The 22,675-nt window shown below is 47.9% G+C and overlaps 1 protein-coding gene across 6 annotated transcripts in view; it reads left to right on the top strand.

Moving 5' to 3' along the window:
* Positions 1–20,697, top strand: part of CRAT (carnitine O-acetyltransferase) — a 27,892-nt gene extending 7,195 nt beyond the window's left edge. Inside the window, exons 2-16 of one of the 6 annotated variants that reach the window (XM_034752163.1) lie at positions 1,574–1,734; positions 3,390–3,653; positions 4,270–4,388; positions 6,635–6,688; positions 10,081–10,246; positions 11,525–11,699; positions 12,272–12,450; positions 13,476–13,576; positions 14,189–14,308; positions 14,842–14,964; positions 15,621–15,756; positions 15,954–15,968; positions 16,864–16,926; positions 17,430–17,567; positions 18,181–20,697. In XM_034752163.1, the coding sequence (XP_034608054.1) occupies positions 1,705–1,734; positions 3,390–3,653; positions 4,270–4,388; positions 6,635–6,688; positions 10,081–10,246; positions 11,525–11,699; positions 12,272–12,450; positions 13,476–13,576; positions 14,189–14,308; positions 14,842–14,964; positions 15,621–15,756; positions 15,954–15,968; positions 16,864–16,926; positions 17,430–17,567; positions 18,181–18,396 (1,899 nt within the window). In that variant the 5' untranslated portion in view covers positions 1,574–1,704 and the 3' untranslated portion in view covers positions 18,397–20,697. Of the gene's footprint in view, positions 1–1,573; positions 1,735–3,389; positions 3,654–4,269; positions 4,389–6,634; positions 6,689–10,080; positions 10,247–11,524; positions 11,700–12,271; positions 12,451–13,475; positions 13,577–14,188; positions 14,309–14,841; positions 14,965–15,620; positions 15,757–15,953; positions 15,969–16,863; positions 16,968–17,429; positions 17,568–18,180 lie in introns of those variants that run through there. The other 5 variants (XM_034752162.1, XM_034752166.1, XM_034752164.1 and 2 more) reach the window with 5 other exon arrangements.
* Positions 20,698–22,675: the final 1,978 nt, after the last annotated feature.

The raw sequence follows: 22,675 nt of genomic DNA, 5'->3' as shown, positions 1-22,675 counted from the left end.
GGAGCACTGCTTTACCGCGTTATATCCGAATTCGTGTTATATCGGGTTGCGTTATATTGGGGTAGAGGTGTAATTACATTAAGTTAAACACATGCTGTTAAGACTGGAAGAGGCTGATATTCATCTTATTATTTTTCTTTATGTCTGGAATGCCCATGTAACATTGTTGTGAGATGTTTTCTAATGACAAAGTTGCCAACAGCCCAGAACTCATGATGTACAATGCTATAATGCTAAATTAGTGTGCATGTGACTCTGGACACTGGTTATAGGATACGGCCTCAGTAGGCTGTTGGGCCAGCCCAGGGAGTGAGGTCTGGGCCAGCCCAGGGAGTGAGGTCTGGGCCTTGCCTTGGTCCTGCACTCCAGCCAGGGAGTGGGGTCGGGGCTTGCCCCGCTCCACACGGCTCCCAAGAAGCATCTGGCATGACCCCTCTCCGTCTCCTATGTAGTATGTGCAGACATGGCCAGGTGGCTCTGCACGCTGCCCCATCTGCAGGCACTGCCCCTGCAGCTCTCATTGGCCGCAGTTCCTGGCCAACGGGAGCTGCAGGGGTGGCGCCTACGGATGGGGCAGCGCGCAGAGCCGCCTGGCTGCACCTCGCAGCCGGAGGGGGGACATGCTTCCGGGAGCTGCTTGCGGTAAGTGCCGCCCATAGCCTTCACCCCTGAGCCTCCCCTCTGCCCCCCCCCCGCATCCCAATCCCCTGCCACAGTCCTCCGAACCCATTAGTCCCAGTCCAGAGCATCCTCCTGCACCCCAAACCCCTCATCACCGGCCCCACCCCAGAGCCTGCATCCCCAGCTGGAGCCCTCACACCCATACCCCAGCCCCCTGCCCCAGCCCCGATCCCCTTCCCACCTTCCAAATCCCTCAGTCCCAGCCTGGAGCTCCTTCCAGCACCCCAAACCCCTCATCCCCAGCCCCACCCCTGAGCCCGCATCCAAACCCGGAGCCCCCTCCCGCACCCTGAACTACTATTTTCTGGCCCCACCCCAGGGCCCGCACCCCCAGCCAGAGCCCTCACCCCCTCCTGCACACCTACTCCTAATTTCGTGAGCATTCATGGCCCGCCATATAATTTCCATACCCCGATGTGGCCCTCAGGCCAAAAAATTTGCCCACCCCGATCTAGCTCCTGGCGGACAACCGTTCACATCAGGAACACTGCCATTGCAGTGGCCACCCCCGTTGGCAGTGTGTGCGGAGAGGGAAAAGCCCTGAATAGACCATGGAGATTGGATTCCCCTTTCATCAGTACAGATGCTCCCTCCTGATCAGCTTGTTGGAGGAAACTCCCGCAGCTGCCTGCTACCCACACGACCTGTGCATAGACCACCGGGCTCGTCTCTCTCCAGAACTCTCAGCTGGGCCCCCTACCCCAGCCCTGAAATAAACAGGAAAACGACCCAGTTGCAGGGGGTGGAGTACGGAAGCGATTTCAAGTGCCTGCTGTCACTGAGGTCAAGGGAAATATTGGAAAAGTGTCTTGCCAGCACATGGGAGGTGGTTTGCTGCCCCTCCCACACAACTGCTCGCATTGCAATATCTGGTCTTTTGTTTTCTCAACAGAATAGTGCAGTCAGATGACAAAGGTTGCTAAGTGTGTGACTCCCTGTGTATATCATAGAACAGGGTAAGATTAGAGAGGAAGTCTGAGGCAGAGGGAGTGAGAGTTGTACAGAGTTTTCCTCATTCCACCCATGGAGAGGAAGCAGCAGCAGTCAGAGAAGGTAAAGTATGGTACATTATCATTCGACTCTGCAGGTTAACCCCTTCCTTCCTCTTCAACCCTGCACTCTTTCTTCCGGCTTCAGGGATTAGTTTTTTCTTTTAACCTTCCCAGAGATCTTGATCTCTCTGGGCTGCCGGATCCTGCAAGGAGCCAAGCACTTTCTTTGAGGGAGTGAGCACCATGCAGGAGGTGATTGGCACCTTGCAGAATTGGACCCTTTGTGCTTCTCTGCACTTGACCCTGGGGTAGGGATAGCTCAGTGGTTTGAGCATTAGCCTGCTAAACCCAGAGTTGTGAGTTCAATCCTTGAGGGGGCCATTTTGGGATCTGGGGCAAAAATCTGTCTGGGGATTGGGTCTGCTTTGAGCAGGGGGTTGGACTAGATGACCTCCTGAGGTCCCTTCCAACCCTGGTATTCTATGATTCTATGAAAACCCTCCCTCAATTGCTTCTTAGTCCAAAGGGCATGTTCTAGCCGGTATTGTTTCCCTCCAATCCATAGTCAGAAGTCCCTAGCAAGGAATTTTAAACCACTGTGAGGGAATGAAACAGGAGGGAAAGTGGGGGAAGAGGGCACGGAAAACAGGATTTAAATCCTCGTTAACAGAACCCTGTTAAATTCCTGCCCCAACAGGAAGATGTTATCAAAGCTTTTGAGGAAGGGATGGCGAGTGCACTTCTCCTGTTCAAAGTCTGGTATTGCTCTTTGCTCTCTTCATGTTCTTTTTCTCTGCCCACAGAAACTGTCACAGCACGTATTCCCCATGGAAGCTTTTATTGCCAAAACTATCCTAGCCTGTCCCCCATGAGCCTCTCTGAGTCACCCACAATTTCCCCCTTCTTGAAAAACTTCTCCCTATATTTCCCCCCCTCTCCCCCTCTCCCTCCCTCCACGTTGCACCTTCCAGTCTCCCACCGAGCAGGGCTGGATGGGAATCATTTTTGGACCTACCTCTTCTGACGTGAGCAACTGGGGGTGCTGATGACCCGAGAGGCTTGGTGATCCCATAGCCAAGCTCCTTTTGTCACCAGAATGTCCAGCTCCACAGTTGGGCTTCCAGTTATGATTTTTTAATGAATTTGCACTTTCATTTCCTGGGTGGGGGTTGGTAACCCTGATCCAGTTCCAACTTGGCTAAATTCCTCCAGCAGTTTCAGCTGGCTACAGGATTCCGCTTCACTTCCTATCCTAAACTGTTGTGTAGCATTGCCCGCAGCTATGTCCTACCGCAGAGATGGCTGCATTTCATTAGTGGGTGAAACAGTCCCTGTGTACATTCCTTACCTACTGTATAGTTGTAGGGGATAGTCTGAGACATAGTCCCATTAATGTTTGTAAAGTGCTAGGAGATCTTCAGAGGGAAGGTACTAGAGAAGGGCAAATGTGTTGTTATCCCAGTGGCAATTCCTTTAGCCGGCTGAGAATCGACATCCCTGTGGGAGGCCGTATCTCTGCTGCTGTTCTGGATGTTTCATGATCCTCTCACTTTGGTAACCAGTCGATAAATGTCTGGAGTTTGGGCTTTGAGCGCTCTGCTCCTGATGGTGAGGCTTCCATGTGTTGTCAGGGACAGGGAACTCAATGTATCTGAGCTGCTGATTCCTCTTGCGCTGCAGGGAAGGTTGTCTGGATGTGTGCTCTGTGGTTTGCAGGCAAAGCCATCTGGCTGGCTGAAGCCGATGGCCTTGGGGAAGCTCCCAGGCAGATACTTAGCCCACCAGGAGGGACTGCCGCGTCTGCCGGTGCCGCCCCTTCAGCAGACCCTGGATCGCTACCTGTTGGCTCTGCAGCCCATCATCAGCGAGGAGGAATGGACCCACACCAAGGGGCTGGTGGATGAGTTCCGGAAACCAGGCGGCGTTGGGGAAAGGCTGCAGAAGGGCCTGGAGAGGAGAGCCAGGAAAACTGAGAACTGGGTATGTGGGTGCTACTTCCATGAGTCCTGGTCAGTGGAGGAGAGGATGGAGGCAGGATCTGAGCCAAGTCCTGTAAGGGCTATCACTGTCCTGGTTTCCAAGCCAGTGGTTCCCAGCCACTGGCACCTGTGCTTTTCTGACTGGTAATCTAGGCTCCCCCACACACGTCTGTGCTGAGACCTAGTGCGCCACGCATTGCTGCCTGTCTCTCTCTCCGCTGTGTGTACAGCGCTGTCCAAGCCCTATGCTGAGCTGAGGCACATGCAGCTGAATGGGAAGTCACTGGCTGCTACAGCTAAAGTCTTAGTCCTTTAAAATGATAGTTGCCCCCAGAAGGTTGGGAAAGCCCACTGCTCCAATCCCCGGAGCACCAACCCCACCCTACCCAATCCCACAAGCCCCCTGCTCTACCTAGTCTGTAAAATGCCTGAAAAACCATCCCATGACCCAAATCTCACAATCTTCTCCACTTGCAAAGGATTGTGGGATATGGGGTGTTGCAGGATGGTCTTCCAGCCATTTTGTGGGGTATGGACCACTCACGCTTGCCAAGTGGGCATCCTGCTCTTTGCAATCCAGAGCCCCCATTCTCGCATGCTTCCTGTTTCTGTCCCAGCTCTCTGACTGGTGGCTGAAGACGGCTTACCTTGAATACCGCCTGCCGGTTGTGGTTCACTCCAGCCCCGGTGTGGTTTTACCTAAACAGGATTTTCTGGATCAGCAAGGCCAGCTCAGGTAAAGGCCATTTTGGTTTTTCTTCCCCAAAGTTTCAGATGTGATTAGTTGGACTGCTGGGGAGTTGGGTTGGATTGGTGGGAGGAGGTGAGTACTAGCAAGTCTCACCCAGCCTACATGACTGCTACCCATGGGGAGGCTCACAGCTACTTCAGTTGCAGCCTCTCCCAGCAGGAAGCATTGTAGGGAACAAGGTAAGAGTGCTGGCTATAGGGAGGCTGAGGGCTTCTCCCAGCAGGATTCCCTCAAAAGGGAAAGATGGAAGAGGAAAGATGATCCAGTGGTTAGAGGAGGAGGCTGGGACTTAGAAGACCTAGATTAAATTCCCTGCTCTGCCACTAACTTCCTTTGTGACCTTGGGCAAATTACTTAAGTCTCTGTGTCTCGGTTCCCCACCTGTCAAATGGGGATAATTGCACTTCCCTGGGGGGGGAAGGGAGGAGCAGGAGGATAAATACAGATTGTGAGGAACTCCGATACTAGGGTGACAGGAGCCATACAAAGTACCTAAGATACTTTAGGAGACCCTAAATTTGACTTTAGATTCTGCAGGCTTGGGGGAAGAGTCAGACGACTGCATGAATTAGGTTACTCAGCTAATGCTGTGTGTGTCTGCAGATTCATTCAGACTTTGTGCATTTGCAGAGGGCTTCCCACAAGTCTGTCATCAGTTGCACAAGTCAAATCCACAGCTGCTGTCTGTCTCCAGTGTGTTTCTTCCCCTTACTCAAGCCCTGTATGCAACTGAACACTGTCAGTTTGTGTGTTTCCCTTCTGCTAATTCATGTTGCAGATGCTGTGTTTTGAAGTCATTCCCACACACATGGAATTGATTCTCTCACCCTCTTTGGAGCCTGCTGCTGATTTTAGTCCCTGTTTTTAGCTCTTTGTTTTCATGCATGTGACGCTTTGTCTTAGATTTGGGTTCGGCTGTGGGAAGTCCAGGCTCTGTGGATGCAAAGCCGTAGCATTGACCTTTATACAGGGTTCCCTTTTCCACCTTTACCCATCATCACCTGCTCCTGTCATCAGTCTGTTTTCTGGCTGGGTTAAAAATATCAGCCAACCAGAGAAGTGTGTGAGAGAGCTAGAAATAAGAGTGAAAGAATCCTCCCTCCCTGTCTGATGCAAGGTCTTGTATACTCACTTGGCCAGATCTGTCCCAGCCCACTGAGGGGGAAGGATGTCTTAAAGAGACAGTGTAAGGGCTAAAAATCCTATTTTAAAAACCTTTCCGTATATTATTGACTGATATTTATTAAAATCAGTGTTGCCAACTCTCCTGATACTTGGTACTGTATTTTACTTGAAAACTGCTCAGAAACACAGAATCCAACTTCCTTTTATCTCATGACTTTTGATGGGGCCTGACTTATAATTTTTGAATGCTTGGGCATTGCAGTGCTGCACTTTAAAAAGAAAACAAAACAACTACCTTGCTGTCATGCCCTTTACTCTCTGTGTTCTTCTCTGCTTTGAAAATGAAAGGATAGTTGGCTTTACTTTTGGTTCTAGTCAGTTTCACTTTCTCAGGCGCAGACAATGCAAAATGCAGCAAAGTGTGTTTTCAGACACTACAAGGGAATACACAGTGGTTTTTTTCGGGGGGGGGGCGAAGTAGGGTTGTTTTTAAAAGCTTTCTCCATTGGATCTTTTGTGGAAATGTTTCTTTCAGTTTCCATTTTTTCAAAATTCAGCTGCAGAGCAGCTCCAAAATGACATGGTGGTTAAACCTGCCTGAGCCCCTTCTAGGCTAGCCGAGCCTTTGTTACTGTCCTTGGAGCTCGGGTACTAGTGCAAATTGTGCAACAACAGGAGACCTTAGTGTGATGTCCTGCTCTGTGCCTCTGTTCCCCTCACACACCCTTGTCTGTCTTGTCTATTTTAACTCTTCAGGGCAGGGTCCTTCTCTTGTTGTGCGTGCCCAGTGTCCAGCGGAAGGGAGCCCCAATCTTTGTTGGAGCCTCTCGGTGGTACAGCCACACAAATTCTAAAAAAAAACCTGAGCTGGGTCAGTGAACAAAAAAAGCGTTTCATTGGCGCTACCCAAATAACCCAAACCACAGCCATAGTTGGCCTGGGCTCAAGGTATTAGGAACTCGCTGTGTTCTGCTGTCCCCAAAGCCCGGCATTCTCTCAGCAGAGGGGGTGAAATCCAAAACACTGTTCTTTCTAGGGGTCAGGATTTCAGAAGTCCCAAATGTTCTGATTTGTATCTCTCTGGTCGTTATGTTTGGTTTTTCCAGGTTTGCTGCCAAGCTGATCGAGGGCATCCTGGATTTCAAGACCATGATTGACAAGTGAGTTAGATGCAGTGTTGTTGTAGCTGTGGTGGTTGCCATATATTAGAAAGACAAGGTGGGTGAGGTCAGATCTTTTATTGGATCAGCTTCTATTGGTGAGAGAGACAAGCTTCCGAGCTTACACAGAGCTCTTCTTCTGTTAGAGGCATTTCTGGCACATTGAAATGTCCCTGTTGCCTTTAGTTAGGGATGCCCAGGTCAAAAGTTTCTCTCTCTCTCTCTCAAAGGGAAACTGTCAAGATAAAAATCCATATATCTAAAGAATAGCGCCTCTAATAAGTGTAGCTGACAACAGCCAGGGTCACTGGCACTGACAGGACTGTAGAAAAGCAAACTGACTTTCCCTTTTTATGCTCTTTATTTACTTCTGCCTCTTACTCCACCTGGCTAGGGAAATAAGCTTGGTCTGTTCTGCTTCTTGGGTCTCATGTAATGATGTTTAGAGTTCAAAGCTGCAGTGTCACAAAAACTTTTCCCTTCACAGGGTGTTTTCTGAGAGGCTCTTATGTGTGTACTTGCAGGGAATTTAGCCTGACTGAAGCCCTGCAGACTCACAGCCTTAATTTATCCACAGAACTGGTCCAGCTCAGGCAGTAAGAACACACAAGCTTCCAATGTGTTTCAACTCCCCACCTGCAGGGGCATTCTCTATGGTTCTCAACCTTTTTACCATTGTGGGCTACATATGCTGCTGTCTATCTATGTGTTGTGTGGGCTGCAACCACACAGGGGCGGCTCCAGGCACCAGCAAAGAAAGCAGGTGCTTGGGGCGGCACCTCCGGGTCTTTGGCGGCAATTCGGCGGCGGGTCCCTCACTCCCTCCCTTCTTGCCGCCTAAGAATGAAGCCGCGCGGCTGAGCTGCTGCTGAAGTGCCGCTGATCGCGGCTTTGGCCTAGTCCACGCTAACCCCCCACTTCGGACTAATAACGTAGCTGAATTCGAAGTACCTTAGTCCGAACTTACCGCGGGTCCAGACGCGGCAGGCAGGCTCCCCCGTCGATGCCGCGTACTCCTCTCGCCGAGCTGGAGTACCGGCGTCGACGGCGAGCACTTCCGGGATCGATTTATCGCGTCTAGACCAGACGCGATAAATCGATCCCAGAACATCGATTGCCTGCCGCCGGACCCGGAGGTAAGTGTAGACGTACCCTTTATCTCTCTCCTCTCCCGTCCACCCCCACCTCACCGCTTAGTGCGGCAAAAAGGCTGGAGCCGTCCCTGCATCCACACAAAATATATTCTAACACTGCATGGCCCTGCGGATGTCGTATGGGCTGCAGCTGCGTGCTGATTGGGCCGCAAGCGGCCCGCAGGTTGAGAACCACTGGGTGAGAGTGGAGTCCAGTCCCCCACGCCCCAGTCCTTGGTCTCTAAGATGCGGCTGCCAACAAAGGCCTTGTTTGAACTAGGCTTGCAGGTGTGATATTAGCAGGTTAGCTAACACATTGGAGAAGCCTAGTGCAGACCAAGCACACCGCTTTTAACACATGCTAAACCGGTCACTTTAAAGCCCAGGGGGAGCCCTGACTTTAACCCAACCAGGTTAGCATGTGTTAAAAGCAGTGTGCCTGCAAGCCTGAGTCAGCTGACATGGAACAGCCCTGGCTGTCCTGCGGGTCTTTTAGCCCTGGATAGACATACCCAAGGGGAATCGTCGAGTGGATGTGTTTCTAGTGGGGTCCCACAGGGATTTGTTCTTGGCCCTGTGCTATTTAGGTATTTTTATCATTGACCTGAAAGAAAAAAATATAAAATCATCACTGATAACATTTGTAGATGACACAAAAATTGGGGGAGTGGTGAATAATAAAGAGGACAGATCACTGATTCTGAGCAATCTGGATCGCTTGGTAAACAGGGTGCAAGCAAACAGTATGTGTTTTAATACAGCTAAATGTGAATGTGTACAGGAACAAAGAATGTAGGCCATACTTACAGGAGATGGGGCTCTATCCTGGGAAACCCTGATTCTGAAAAAGATTTTGGGGTTGTGGTGGATAATCAGCTAAACATGAGCTCCCAGTGTAACATTGTGGCCAAAGGGACTAATGTGATCCTTGGATGCATACACGGGCATCTTGGGTAGGAGCAGAGAGATTATTTTATCTCTGTATTTGGCACTGGTTCAACCGCTGCTGGAATCCTGTGTCCAGTGGGAAAGGGTTCAGAGAAGCGCCATAAGATTAAAGAGTTAGAAAATCTACCTTATAGTGATAGACTCAAGGAGCTCAATCTATTTAGCTTAACAAAGAGAAGGTTAAAGGATGACTTGATTACCGTGGATAAGTACCTGACTGGAGAACAAATATTTAATAATGGGCTCTTCAGTCTAACAGAGAAAGGTATAACATGATTCAAGGGCTGGAAGCTAGACAAATTCAGTCTAGAAATAAGGTGTCAGTTTCTAATGGGGAGAGTAACTGACCATTGGAGCAATTTACCAAGAGTTGTGGTGGATTCTCCATCTCTGACCATTTGTAAATGAATATTCAATGTTTTTCTAAAAGATCTGCTCTAGAATTATTTCAGGGACATTCTCTGGCTTGTGTTATACAGCAGGACAGACTAGATGATCACAATGGTCCCTTCTGGCCTTGGGAGTCTATGAACTGAGACCCACCACACAAAGAATCAGATGGCGACAACTAATGGTCACTCCAGACATAGGCCTGGATTTGAACCTTTGTCCTGTAACCCACTGCTAATCCCCTTGAAACAACAGGTCTAAATTCCATGCATCTTTCAGTATAACAGGCCTCAACTCCTGTTGGCCTGATGTTGCAAAGTACAATGGGCTGCCGGGTAGGTCCATGGGTCTGTTTCTTCCCATGCTAGCAGATGTGGCGAAAAGGACCTTGCCCCTACATAAAACAAAAGCCAGCTAAGGTACATGCTAGGTAGCCTCTGCTTGGAGAGTTGGTGGGGATGATCAGCCCCCAGTGGAGGAGACTTCTAATATCCACATCTTTTAGGGCTTGTACACACTAGCATTTATTTCAGTATAACTTAAAAGCCATCCCCTTGAGCGATGTAAGTTACACCAACCTAAGCGCCAGTGTGGACAGTGCTATGTCCATGGGACAAGCTCTCCTGCTGGCAGAGCTACCACCACCCGGGAGGCGGAGTAATTATGCCAATGGGAGAGCTCTTTCCCATGGGCATGGAGCCTCTGCACTAGCAGCGCTAGTGGTGCAGCGCCATCAGTACAGCTGCACCCCTGTAGTGATTCTAGTGTAGACTGGCCCTTAGTGTCTCACTGGAGCAGCCGTGATAGGGCGCTGGATATGGGGAGAGCATGCCAGGTGTAGATTGCTGGAAGGCAGGCATTCTGATGGCTGTTTTCTTCCCTCTCCCGCCCCTGCTCCCTCTCTTCTGTGCACGTTTCCAGTGAGACCCTGCCAGTGGAATACCTGGGTGGGAAACCTCTTTGCATGAACCAGTACTACCAGATCTTCTCGTCCTGTCGCATCCCAGGCCCGAAGCACGACTCCGTTGTGAACTACGCCAAAGGAAAAAAGCCGCCCTTGCACATCACTGTGGTTCACAACTTCCAGGTACAGCAGTGCCTCGGCTTAGTGGAAGTCTTAGGAAGGCCGGGTTATTCTTTTGGATTTGCCAAGGAAGAGAAATAAGCAAAAAGGCTCTGAGTACAAGGTTCACCTCCCCAGGGAACCAGTCCCACTCCCCCTGAAGTCACTTGCAGGTTTGCCATTAACTGGGAGCAGGATTGAGCCTCATGGCGAGGACTGCAGTGTGGGTGAGCTGTATGTGAGTGCTCTATTCCCACATCTCTCTCCCTCCTAGTTCCAGTCCCTGAAAGTTCAGTCTCCTGCTCTGGGTTTGGAGCTAGAAATTGCTGGTTTGGGGGGTAGGGGAGGATAATGGACCCAACAATCATGGCTAGGGCCTTACCAAATTCATGGTCCATTTTGGTCAATTTCATGGTCATCGGATTTTAAAAATCTTAAATTTAATGAGTTCAGGTATTTAAATATGAAATTTCATGTGTTGTAATTTTAAGGGTCTTGACCCAAAAAGGATTGTGTGGGGCGGGGGGTCGCAAGGTTATTGTGTGTGGGGGGGAGGGGGGGTTGCGGTACTGCTACCCTTACTTCTGTGCTGCTGCCTTCAGAGCTGGGTGCCCAGCCAACAGCCGCCGCTCTCTGGCTGCCCAGCTCTGAAGGCAGCGCAGAAGTAAGGGTGGCTTCTACCACGACCCCCCTAAAATAACCTTGTGACCCCCTGCAACTCCCTTTTGAGTCAGCACCCCCAATTTGAGAATGCTGGTCTCCTCTGTGAAATCTGGTCTGTTGCTTTTGCCCTGTACTGACCAGATTTCATGGGGGGAGACCAGATTTCATGATCCGTGACACGTTTTTCATGGCCGTGAATTTGGTAGGGCCCTAGTCATGGTCAAGTCTCAGAAACTGTAGAACCTGGAAGGTGTTACGAGAAGCGTGTTTTCCTCTGTCTGTCTTAATTATCTGGCCCTCATTACTGCAGTATCCAAAAACCTGATCATCTTTAACATATTTGTCCTGACAACATCTCTGAGAGCTAGGGAAGTGCTATTACCCCATTTTATGGATGGGAAACTGAGGCACCAATAGGTTGTCATTTGCCCCAGGTCTCTCAGGAAGCTGGTGGCATAACAGGGAATTGAACCTAGGTCTCCCAGGCTCTGGCCTAATTACTGGGCCATCCTTCCTCTCCACCTACCAATCATCAGCCCCTTATCTGAGCCCTCAGCATTGCTCTTGCCTCCTGAATGAGGCTGTTGTCAGTCTGTGTGACTGGCTGCTATAAATCCTTTGTCTCTCCCTCCTTCCCAGTTCTTTGAGCTGGATGTTTACAGCAGCGATGGGAGCCCCCTCACCACCGATCAGATCTTCATCCAGCTGGAGAAGATCTGGAACACCTCCCTCCAAACAAACAAGGAGCCAATTGGGATCCTCACCACCAACCACCGAAACAGCTGGGCCAAGGCCTACAACCACCTCATCAAAGGTCTGTCCTGCCCCGCCCATGTGGCTCACCATGCTGGAAACTGCTGCCCTCCATGCAGTGCTGTGCGCCTGCGCTCTGGGCTTCTCCCTCCTTTACGAGCCCTCTGCAAGCAGACACTGACCAGATAACTGGGCTTTCTAACAGTCTGAGTGCAGGAGTATTTATCCAGCTGGGTTGTGTCCAGATTAAACCCCTTGCAAAGCATTGTTATTTCTGTTTAAACACCCTGTCCTCTAAGTATTCAAGGTTTGCTCCAGGACAGAGCTAAAATTGTGGACTATTTCACCCCCAAAATGGATGAAATCCAATAACCCAGCTAAAAAAATACAATGGGCTGTTACAAGTTAGAAGGAGCATCCCTATGAGGCTCACAGCTTCCAATCTGTAACAGCCATGCAGCCCATAGCTTCAACACTCGAATCCCACTGCAGCATGATCAAGAGATGCTTCCTGACAAAGGGAGTCAGGGCACCGAGTGCCATCAACCTGCTCTCCTGACTTTTATCCTCCCTCCAATTAAATGAAGTTTTTCAACCCACTTCCATCATCTTCCACCCCCCCCCCCTTCTCAGACAAAACCAACAAGGAGTCAGTGCGTTCAATCGAGAAGAGCATTTTCACCGTCTGCCTGGATTCACCAATTCCTCGGGTGTCTGACGACATCTACAAGAGCCGGGTGGCAGCTCAGATGCTGCACGGTGGAGGCAGTCGCTGGAACAGTGGGAACCGATGGTTTGACAAAACCCTTCAGGTGGGTGCTGGTGTTTTTGAGAAACTAGAGGCATGGGTCTGGGGGAGACAAACTTCCTGAAACTGGAACGTCCCCTGAATCATTCAGTAGGAGACTTTTCCCAGATCAAAAGGGGCATGGGAAGTGAGAAGAGCAAGGGGTTGTTGCCAACAGCATAAGGGCCTGTGGGCTTGGTGGAGAATGTTGGGGATTCTCTCCCGCAATCAAACAAGTTCTCACTCTCCTGCTAGGTCCACCGAGCTCTCATTGTTTCCTAGGTTTGTGGCAGCACTCGCTCAATGCAGCCAAGCTATTCTTTGTATAACTCCTGAATTAACTGTCTGCTTGCAGTGTACAATGACTTGTCTGTTTGGAGGCTGACCAAGCCTAACAAGGTCTGTTTCTTGTATTTCCCATGGGATTGTTGCTCTCCCTGTTTGTTTGCCAGAAGCTAACCTGCTTCTTTCAGGCATCTGTCAACATCTCTTCAATCCCCATCTCCCTTCAGCTGTATAATGGTACCATTCAAGGACAGCCTCCTAATGGAGGATGCGATCTCCGGGCCTTTCAGGGGGATGTAGCCCATGCTCTGACAGGACTCTTCTTATAATCCTGACATTTTGGGTTATTCAGCTTCTGCTTGGAATTACTTGTTTACAGGGCAATGCCAAGTTCTTCTAGCTTTGCAATTAAACAAAGTTTGCACGGAACTGGTGGGGGGGGGTGTTACATGGGACTCCAAGGAAATCAAACCCTTTGAAGCTGTACCATACTGCAGGGTACACTGGCTTCTCTGATGCATATTCTGTCAGTGGGACCATCTTCCATCTGCCTTATTGAATATAATGATGATATCAAATCCTCCTAGCCTTGGTTGTGGAGTTTCTTCCTTCTGGGAGCTGGGTGATGACTTTGTGGGTTACCATGCGCCGATGGGGCTGAGGTCTTCTCCAGCACATAGTAATGAGATGTTGAGACCTCTCTTGGGCTGGTGCTGGCACTGTAGAGGAGGCCTCTCTTCACTGCCTTTTTGGTTTCCCTGGCAGTTTATCATTGCTGAGGACGGCTCCTGTGGCCTGGTGTATGAGCACGCTCCCTCGGAGGGCCCGCCCATCGTTGCCCTTCTGGATCACATCGTGGAGTACACGTGAGGCTTGCTCACTTGTCTCTGAGTCAGACGTGGCTCTGACCGTCCATCCACAGTAAAGCTCCCCTTCACCAGCTCATTTCCCCCCTCCCGCCCCAAGCATCTGTTTTGGAGGCGCTTTAATAGTGTCTCAAGTTAGGTACGGCAGCTCTTGTAGCAATGACCAGGGATTAGCCACCTGCTGAGAATGGTAAACTTTGCTGCGGCTTGAACTCTCCGGAGAAGCCACGGCTTATGTTTAATATTGCTGTCGGGTGGGAGAACGTTTGCTCCTGATGGAATCCATAGGACATTTTTTTAAAGGGTTTGAAGGGCATTAGACCTGTAATCTCTTGGTGAAGGAATCACTATGAGCCAAACTTCTGCGTTTGTTCTCCTAGTTTTTCACCAGACGCAGACGTGGAGGGAGCAGCTGTCAAGTCAGTAAGGCTGAAGTTTGGGACAGAGGGCTTTGCAGTGTATGACACAGACTCAGAATGTCATAGTCAGGGATTTACACCATGTTCACTACAGCGGGATCTGAGTCTGTCTACTGGGCACCAGAATCCTATAGGCCAAAGGGCTGGAGAGAGAGGTCTGGCTAAATGGTTTCAGTGCTGTTTCTCTGTGCAGGAAGAAACCACAGCTGGTGAGATCACCCATGATTCCTCTGCCCATGCCCAAGAAGCTGCGGTTTAACATCACCCCAGAAATCAAGAATGACATAGAGAAGGCAAAGCAGAACCTCAACATGTGAGTAAAGCGGGTGGGAGAGCTCAGTGAGTGAGCAAGAGAATAATCTATGTGCCCACTTGGAGAGCTGGGTGGCAAAGAAAATGGCAGTGCACTCTTCGGGAAGCCTGCCCAGTGTCTTGTCGGGCATAAACTATACTGTATGTGGCTGAAAAGGGCATTGCTGAGCCTCCTCCTGACAGGTGACTGCTGTACTGAAAGGGGACTTAACTGCTTATTCATCCCAATCTATTTATGGAGAGGGATGTCTCTGATCAGGAACCTGACCTGCTGTACTGGATCAAGCCACTGGGCCAAGTAATGTGGGATCCTATCTCCAGCAGTGGGAAAATCCCTTGCAGCTAACCAGCTGCACAGTGCTTCACGTGGTGCATCAAGTTACTGAGGTTGAGCTCATTGTGAAAAGATCGGGTGGGGCAGATCCCTTTGTCCTCATGCAGATTTGGTCCGAGCAGATTGATGTCTCTGGGATGCACAAAAGCTCTTCGCGAGGAACATCCTGAAGAATTTCTCTTCTCCTTCTCTCTCTGCAGAATGGTGCAAGATCTGGACATCAAGGTGATGGTCTTTCACCACTTTGGGAAAAATTTCCCCAAGTCGGAGAAGATAAGTCCAGATGCGTTTATTCAGATGGCCCTGCAGCTGGCTTATTATAGGTAAGGAGCAGACTGCGGGCAGTTAGCTTTCCAGCCCCCATATCTCCCTTCTAAAGAGCCTCAGGGAATTCTTACCCTGCTCCACAAAACTGCTGACTAGAGGTCAACACCAAACCCAACTAGCTGGGCTTGGAAAAAGAACCGCAAACACCACTGGGCTACAGGGTGGTGAGCTATTGCAATAGCCCACTCTTTTGCTAGGCCTCCATGTGGGAGGGTTAGAGGTCAATGGCTGATGGATCTACAGCTATGTGCAGACATCTGAAATCCTGCCCTTTTCCCCATGCAATGGAACAGCACTGGTTCTGCTCTGTGTAGGGCCCTTCGTGGTCACAAGATTGTGGGCAAGGAGTGGGCAAGATTAGCCCCTCCAAGAGCAATGCATGAAATACCAGTAGAGGGGGGTCAGTTAGCTAGGGATGCAGCTTGATCCACGTAATTACCATTTCTTCTGATCTTTCTCATCCTTCCTGCATGGAATTTACTCTTCCCTGGGAGGTGGGGAGGATGCAAGGGAGAAATACAACAGCTGTATCTGCATACTTCGGACCAGAAATTCACCTGCACGATTTCCCTGCAAAGGATAAGATTTGCATAGCCCTTTTGTGTCAAGGACAATTCTTCCTCTGTGGCTGCTTCTCCTCCCCATCTTTCAGGATGTATGGCCAGGTCTGTGCTACATATGAGAGTGCCTCACTGAGGATGTTCCGCCTGGGTCGGACAGACACCATCCGCTCTGCCTCCGTGGACTCTCTGAAGTTTGTGCAGGCAATGGACGACCCTAGCAAGCAGGTGAGAGTTCCAACAGATGAAGTGAATTAACATCACCCCAAAGAAAAGGGAGAAGTACTTTTCAACTCACCCCAGAAGGGTGGCATCTGTATCCTCTGGTCTCAGCCAAAAACTGCATCTGATCTGAGGTTGTTTTAAGGTACAATCTGGAGTACATGATTACAAATCTTGGGTCTCATTCAGCTTTCTTTTTACAGCTCTGTAAATCCAAGGTGAGTGTTTCTAACCGTATATCACATGACTAGTCTGAATGTCTAACCAGTCAGGCCCTAAGTACTAGATTATTGGACCTGAAGGTTCTCCATGTATCATTCAGAAGGTCATTTCCTCATTTTGGTTTTGACCTATGAACTTTGGATAATATACAGGAAAACAAATGTACTGTTTTGGGGAGTAGATTTGCTAGAATATGTTTAAATTAATAGGGATGAACACAGTTAGTAGAATGCATTAACTCCTAAAATTTTAAATTAACTATAGCAGTTTTTTTGGATGGGGAGTTGTACAAATAAGGAAACAAGCTCCCAACTACACAGTATAGTGTTTGGGGTGTCCCAAACTTGGAGACACAGAGACACGATTGGTTCCAAGCATGTCCAGATTCAGAGAGAGGACTTGTGATTCTAAGTATTCAGGACTCATTTCAGTCCTTCCATGAAAAAGATAGGGACTCTGGTTCTCTTTTAGAAGACAAAGAATCGAGACTAGAACCTAGCAAGCGATGAAAGTCAGTTCACTGGGGATGGAGTTCTGAGTCAGCCTACAGCAAGCAGCTGAACTCTGTAGAACCTCTGTAGTGATCCCCTTGCAAAGACTTGCCTCCTTTGGTTGCAGAATTATCCTTCTGTCATCTAAATTGTCCCACTGATATCTCCACTTCCAACAGTTCTAGGATAAAGGGCCACTACTGGTAGTTCCTATGGAATCACTTAGGGATAGAGTCTCGTGAGCTGGAAGGGAAGAGAAATAACTCAGCCAGACAATATGATCTAAGTTAACAATAGCTTGAAGCAGACACCTGCTGGGGCAGAAGTGCCATCCTGCAGGCGAGCTACTGCAATCACTGGGCAGCACACTTTTAACGTCCATTCCATGTCTTCTCCTTAGAACCAGGAGAAGGTGGAACTGCTGAGGAGAGCTACGCAGGCACACAGAGCTTACACAGATCTGGTGAGTGTCCCATACAGCTCCAAGGCTGGGACTGTGCAGAGGTAAGCCAGGTGCTGCTGGAAGAAAAATTCCAACTTATGGTGCTAGGCATACAAGCCAGCCTGTTAATGCCAGTTAATGCTTTGGAGTCCTGATTGTACTCTTCCTCTTTGCACCGTTCCTTCAGTATCCCTGGTGACTGGGGGCAAAGGAGAAAGCTACAGACTTGATTTTCTATGCTCTGAAGAATTCCTATTCTTCCCATCACCAGGGTCTGTAGATGCCAGGGTTATACGCGGGGGGGGGGGGGGGGGGTTAAAATCACAGGGTCCCATCCTGAGATGTTACAGGGTTTGCTTAGTTCCATCTCTTTGTCAAATGTTGCTCTTAACGGACAGTTTTTTTTTTTTTTCTTTCTACTTTAAATTTAAGAGGATTTTTAAGATCTGGTTTCAGACTGAAGATAGTGCTGATTTTTGTTTCCCTGCCTCTCCGGTCTCTTATCCAGAGTCTCTTCCTTTCAGGCAATAAAGGGGAATGCAATAGACCGTCATCTGCTAGGCATGAAGCTTCAAGCCATTGAGGATCTAGTGAGCATGCCGGAACTGTTCATGGATACAGCCTATGCCGTTGCCATGCACTTCAACCTCTCAACCAGCCAGGTAAGAAGTGGCTGACCAACATGAGAGTGCTGCAATCATTCTTTCTCCCTTTCTTCTTCACATTCCTCCACCACCCCCTTCCTTTAGGGAACTGCTCTGCATAGGTGCCATAGGAATCTAGCCCCACAACAAACTGAGCTGGACCTTTAAAGAGGTTGTGAGGTGAATCTGAAGACTATGATTTTACAATTGCTAGAGCCATTCTAACAGATTATCTTCTTCACCCCAGGCTGGACTCTGCATTGCCAGGTAGATACCAAGTGCCTGTGGTAGTGAGGAGGCCCTGCCTGCACAATGTAACAGCAGCAGTATTGCATGAGGCTTATTGTCCTTATGAGTCTACTTCAGTGGATAACTGCTCCTCTGCAAGTCTCTTCAGAGGGTGATATGAAGCACTAGCACAGTGCTGGGGAATAGCAGAAACAATTGGTTTATTTGTTTATTTATAAAGCATCCACAGTGTGTACTAGGAGCTGAACAGATGGGTCTGAATATCATGCTCCTGCCCTGGAGAACTTACCTGGGGTGGTAGTTGGGAGTAATCCATTCGATTTACCCTCCCCAACAGCTTTTGTGATCTTCTGCCTCTTTTTGTTTTTGTTTCCCATCGCAGGTCCCAGCAAAGACAGATTGTGTGATGTGCTTTGGTCCAGTGGTTCCAGATGGCTATGGAGTCTGCTATAACCCCATGGATGACCACATCAACTTTGCAATGTCGGCGTACAACAGCTGTGCCGAAACCAATGCAGCCCGCCTTGCACATTACCTGGAGAAGGCGCTACTGGACATGCGTCTCCTGCTCCAATCCACTCCCAAATCAAAATTGTAAGAAATGAACCTGCTTCACAGCTCCTAAGCTTTAGGAGCTGTCCCATGTGCACAGGAAGCTCCCAGCTCTCCAAAAACTGGGCAACAGGAGATGGGCTCATGGCACACATTTCCTTGCAGAGAAGTTAAGGAGTGGTAATCTCCAGCTATCAGACTACAAGGTGAAAGGAAGCATTGCCTTATTCCAAGCTAGAACTGACAGAGATCCTTTCCCACAATGTGCAAAGTGCACCTTTCTTCCCTTGAAGGGATACTGGAGCGACATCTTTTTATTGAATTTACAGTGGAAAGAACATAGAAAGCACATTCTTCACCCCATCCTTCACTCTTCATCCACTAGGGGGAGTATTCTCCTGGCTGAGTAGGTCTGAGGCCACTTGGATCTTTCTGCTGGCTCAGGCTTTTGAGGGGTTGGGAATATCTCTTTTGGGCCATGCTATGCCTCCCAAAATGGTGTCATTAGTGCCATTGAACTTTGGGGTGGGGGGATAAATGCCGTAAATCGGAGGAAATCCAGTACTGTGCGGATGTATTGTGCTGCTTTTCTAGAAATGTTTTCCTAACATAACCTTGCTAGGGGACTGGTCTTTGTGTGCTTTCCACAGCTAGGAATGTTCCCTTCCCCATCCTTCTAACACCTGGGTCTTCCCTTTTCCTGCACTTTCTCCACCAACTGTGAAACACCATTGCTACAATTGGACTCACTTCCCCTACTCTGGCCTTTTTTGTGTGTTTTAAGCATAAAGTGATGGATTGCTGGTGGGTCTCTATTTCAGAGCTTCAGGCTCTTCAAGTTGAGCCTCTTTGGCTTTCTTGTGTTGCTTCTACTAAACACATGCATTTTAATTGATTTTTTTTTTTTAATTGTGCAGGCTCTGCTGGCCTTGACTTTATGCACTTACATATTCTGTAGTGGGGAGGGATGATATAGACCTTGATGTTGTTTGCAGAACCTGTCCTCTTCATTCTGCCCCTTCTCTTTCAAATGGGAAAAAAAGATGGGAGCCACGTTGACCTTGGTTACTTTCAAACTGAAATATCATGCACTGCTTTCTATGCTGCATTTATTTTAGTCTAAGGAGATGCTGCATAAGTAACTTAATGAGCCCTTCTAATCAAGTTTCCAAAAATGTTTCCAGACTGCATAGGTGGTGATGTATGTTGGAATTGAAGAAAAAAAGGCTGCAGCATGACACTTCTCCCTTGCTGTATGTTATCTACTCCTACCAAGCTTGTGGTTCCTCTAAAATAAGGGAGGTAGTGAAGAAAGCACAGGAGTCTACTCTAGGATGTATAGACTATGTCTGTTCATTGCCCCCAACAACCGCCTTTTCCATAGGAATCCGACAGCGCTTCTTCAGCAGAACCTGGTTTCTTCTTGCCTTAATGTTATTTATAGCCATGGTGATTTATAATTTCCCTCTTTCGTGGAATATAGTCACGTCTGTGTTGGTTTGATTGAACCTTTAGAAAGGAAGGAATTATATATTTATAAATGTGCAATTTAAAAAATATTGTGACACAATAAGAAAGGAATATAAAACCGCCAATATCTTTCCTAGGGCAGCATGTGAAACCATAGACCTACTGCCATTAGAGAAGGTGGTGCATTGTTTGCCCTCACCGATGCTATTCCTGCAGTGAGATAATGGTAGTTCTGCAAGCCCAGCCGTGTGGGTGCTGAACCAAGGAATAGCTTGAGTTTGTAGTCTGTTTTATCACGTGAACACTTGTCCATATCACAAAGCCACCCAACCAGTAGGGTCATTGCTGCTCTTCTAGTGTTAGGCCTCGAGAGCATTCCCAATCAAGGTGCCTTGGTAGAGGGGTGTGACCAATTTGAAGTACGTTCATCCTACTATTATTGAAAACCTCTCTTTTATGAGCACTTACTCACCCCATCTCACTTTTTAATTGATGCAAACCTGCTCTCAGTTGTTTTAAATTCAAATTCCACCCTGCAACTAAATAATGAGGGGAAAGCTTTACTGAAACTCACCTTACAGCTAACGATTGTACAAACCTCCATTAAAAAATGTTAAGTTTAAAAAATATTATACATGGAATGAGATGGTTAGAAAGCAACGGGAACATGTAACGCAAAGCTCTGAGCACAAACACACCTGCTCTAGCTATCTAATTCTTCCACAATGAACAAGACTGAAAGTTACAAGAGGCCACCCAAAATCTTAATCTGTATTAATATTTATTATATGTAATGAGTACTTACATAACCATTTAAGAGACTGCAACCTTCTGGAATGAATTGGAATGGGTAAGGTCTTGCTAGGATTAAAAAAAACACTACTTTTTATGGAGGCTTTTATTCTGGAAGAGATTCCTTTAGTCAGAGACAAAGTAAACTTTTTTTCCTCCCTGTATGTAATGAGTCAATATAGTGCCTGCTGATAACTGATGTTACCTTACTGTGGTCTGTGGCCAGGGGGCCAAAGACCAAGTGCCTTCAACCACGATATCGCTACATATTGGCATGTCTTATTACAAGGCTAATTTCAGAAACTAAGAACTCTCTCTTCCCCCCCTTCAATAAGAGAGAAGTAATCACTCAAAGGCAAGTGCCCACTGAAAAGGATGAGATGGAAGTGCACTCTGCTATTAATGGAAAACACAGGGGATGGGTCTGATTTTAATCTTAAGTCAGATATAAAGCTGGAGATCCCATTGGCTTGCAGTGGCATTTCTCCAGCTGTGGCACTGAGGTCTTTATGTGCCATGCATAGGGAAACACAAAAGATTCTTATCCGGCTTGTGCATTGTCTCTTCAGGATTAACAGGGGAGCTGCTTTATTACATTACAACTGTTTACAGGGTTTTCTCTTTTAAAAAAGTGTTTTTTCTCTTGCTGTTGCCAATTTCAAGCTGTGGTGATGTCCCTCCGACTCATCACTTCTTGACTTATTTTTCAGTGACCAGTTATTTTGAATGCCGGGTTTGTTTACCCTTTATTAGCTGGTCACTTGCCCAAGAAGTGTCCATGATCTTCAAGGCTATGTAAAACTTATGAAGAAACTACTGATTTACTGAATAATTAGGGAAATATGTAGATTTATAATGTACAACTAAACTCTTGGATTGGAGGTGTGGTTGATGGCACAGCCAGTGACTTTGCATGCTCTGCCAGTTAAATGCATTAAATGTTTTTTTGACAATATAATCAGTGTCCTGCAAGGATTGGTGATGTTCTTCCAACATAAATAATAAAAGTATAAATGTTGCGAGCAGGGTTGATTCTATGCAGAAAATCCTCTAGCTATAAGTTTGATGATTCTTTACCAAATGATGTTCAGTGTGAGTCACAGAACAATAGATCACACAGGAATGTATCCTCTTCCATGATAAGGGAGCAGAGCAAGAGATCAGCTACTTGGAAAGCAAGGAGTAGTTCTCTGAGGGTAGTCATCTACCTTCCTTACTCCTTTTCAATCCACCTAGCTAACGGCAGGAGGCTACCTACCTCTCTAAGACAAGTTGTCAGCTTCTAGCTGAAGTTTCTCTTCTCACATCCTAGGCTGCTCAACTTGGCCAAGAATGTACAAGGGGCCTTTATAGGCATTTATCGCTATGTCAAACAACATGCAGCTTTCTGGAGGATGGAAAAAGAAAGCAGAAGGAGACCGAACCCAGTCTATACTTAAAACTTACATCAATATAGCTATAGCACGCAGACATATGAAAAATCCACAGCGCTGAGCACCATAGCTATGGTGACTTAACTCCTTCTGTAGACACAGGTAGGAAAGTGGAAGAATGCTCCTATCAGTCATTTAGGTGGAGTTCCTACAGCAATCGGAAAAAACCCTTCCCTTGCTGTAGTCTGAATCTATGCTAGTTACAGCAGCACAGTTATGGTGCCATAGTATAAATGGCCAGAGAAAGCAGATGGCAGGAACTGGGAGGAGAAGCATAAGGCTGTCTCCCCAACCACAGGTTGCAGAGCACTGGCTTGGTGCTATGAAGTTGTAGGGTTTAATGCACTGTGTCACTGTAGACAAACTTCCATAGCCACACAATATGTTAATCATTAGAAAATAAAGTAAATGTAGTTTTTAAGGTGACTTTTCCACTTCTCTAGGATGACAGGCTCCCTGGAAGAGGTGAGGGATGTGTTAATTACATTTGAAGCAATTTACATTTTTTGCCTCATCTTTGGGAAAATGACTCAACTGCCCTCCCCCCCATTTTTTTTTTTAAGTGAGGGAGAAGAATGGTGGTAAATTTTATTTACTTGGAGGTTAGAAGATAAAGAACCAATTAGTACT

The sequence above is a fragment of the Trachemys scripta genome, chromosome 17 (genome assembly GCF_013100865.1).
Source record: "Trachemys scripta elegans isolate TJP31775 chromosome 17, CAS_Tse_1.0, whole genome shotgun sequence".
Taxonomy (NCBI): domain Eukaryota; kingdom Metazoa; phylum Chordata; order Testudines; family Emydidae; genus Trachemys; species Trachemys scripta.
The sequence above is the reverse complement of the archived record's forward strand: the minus strand, read 5'-3'. Positions and strand labels throughout refer to the sequence as shown.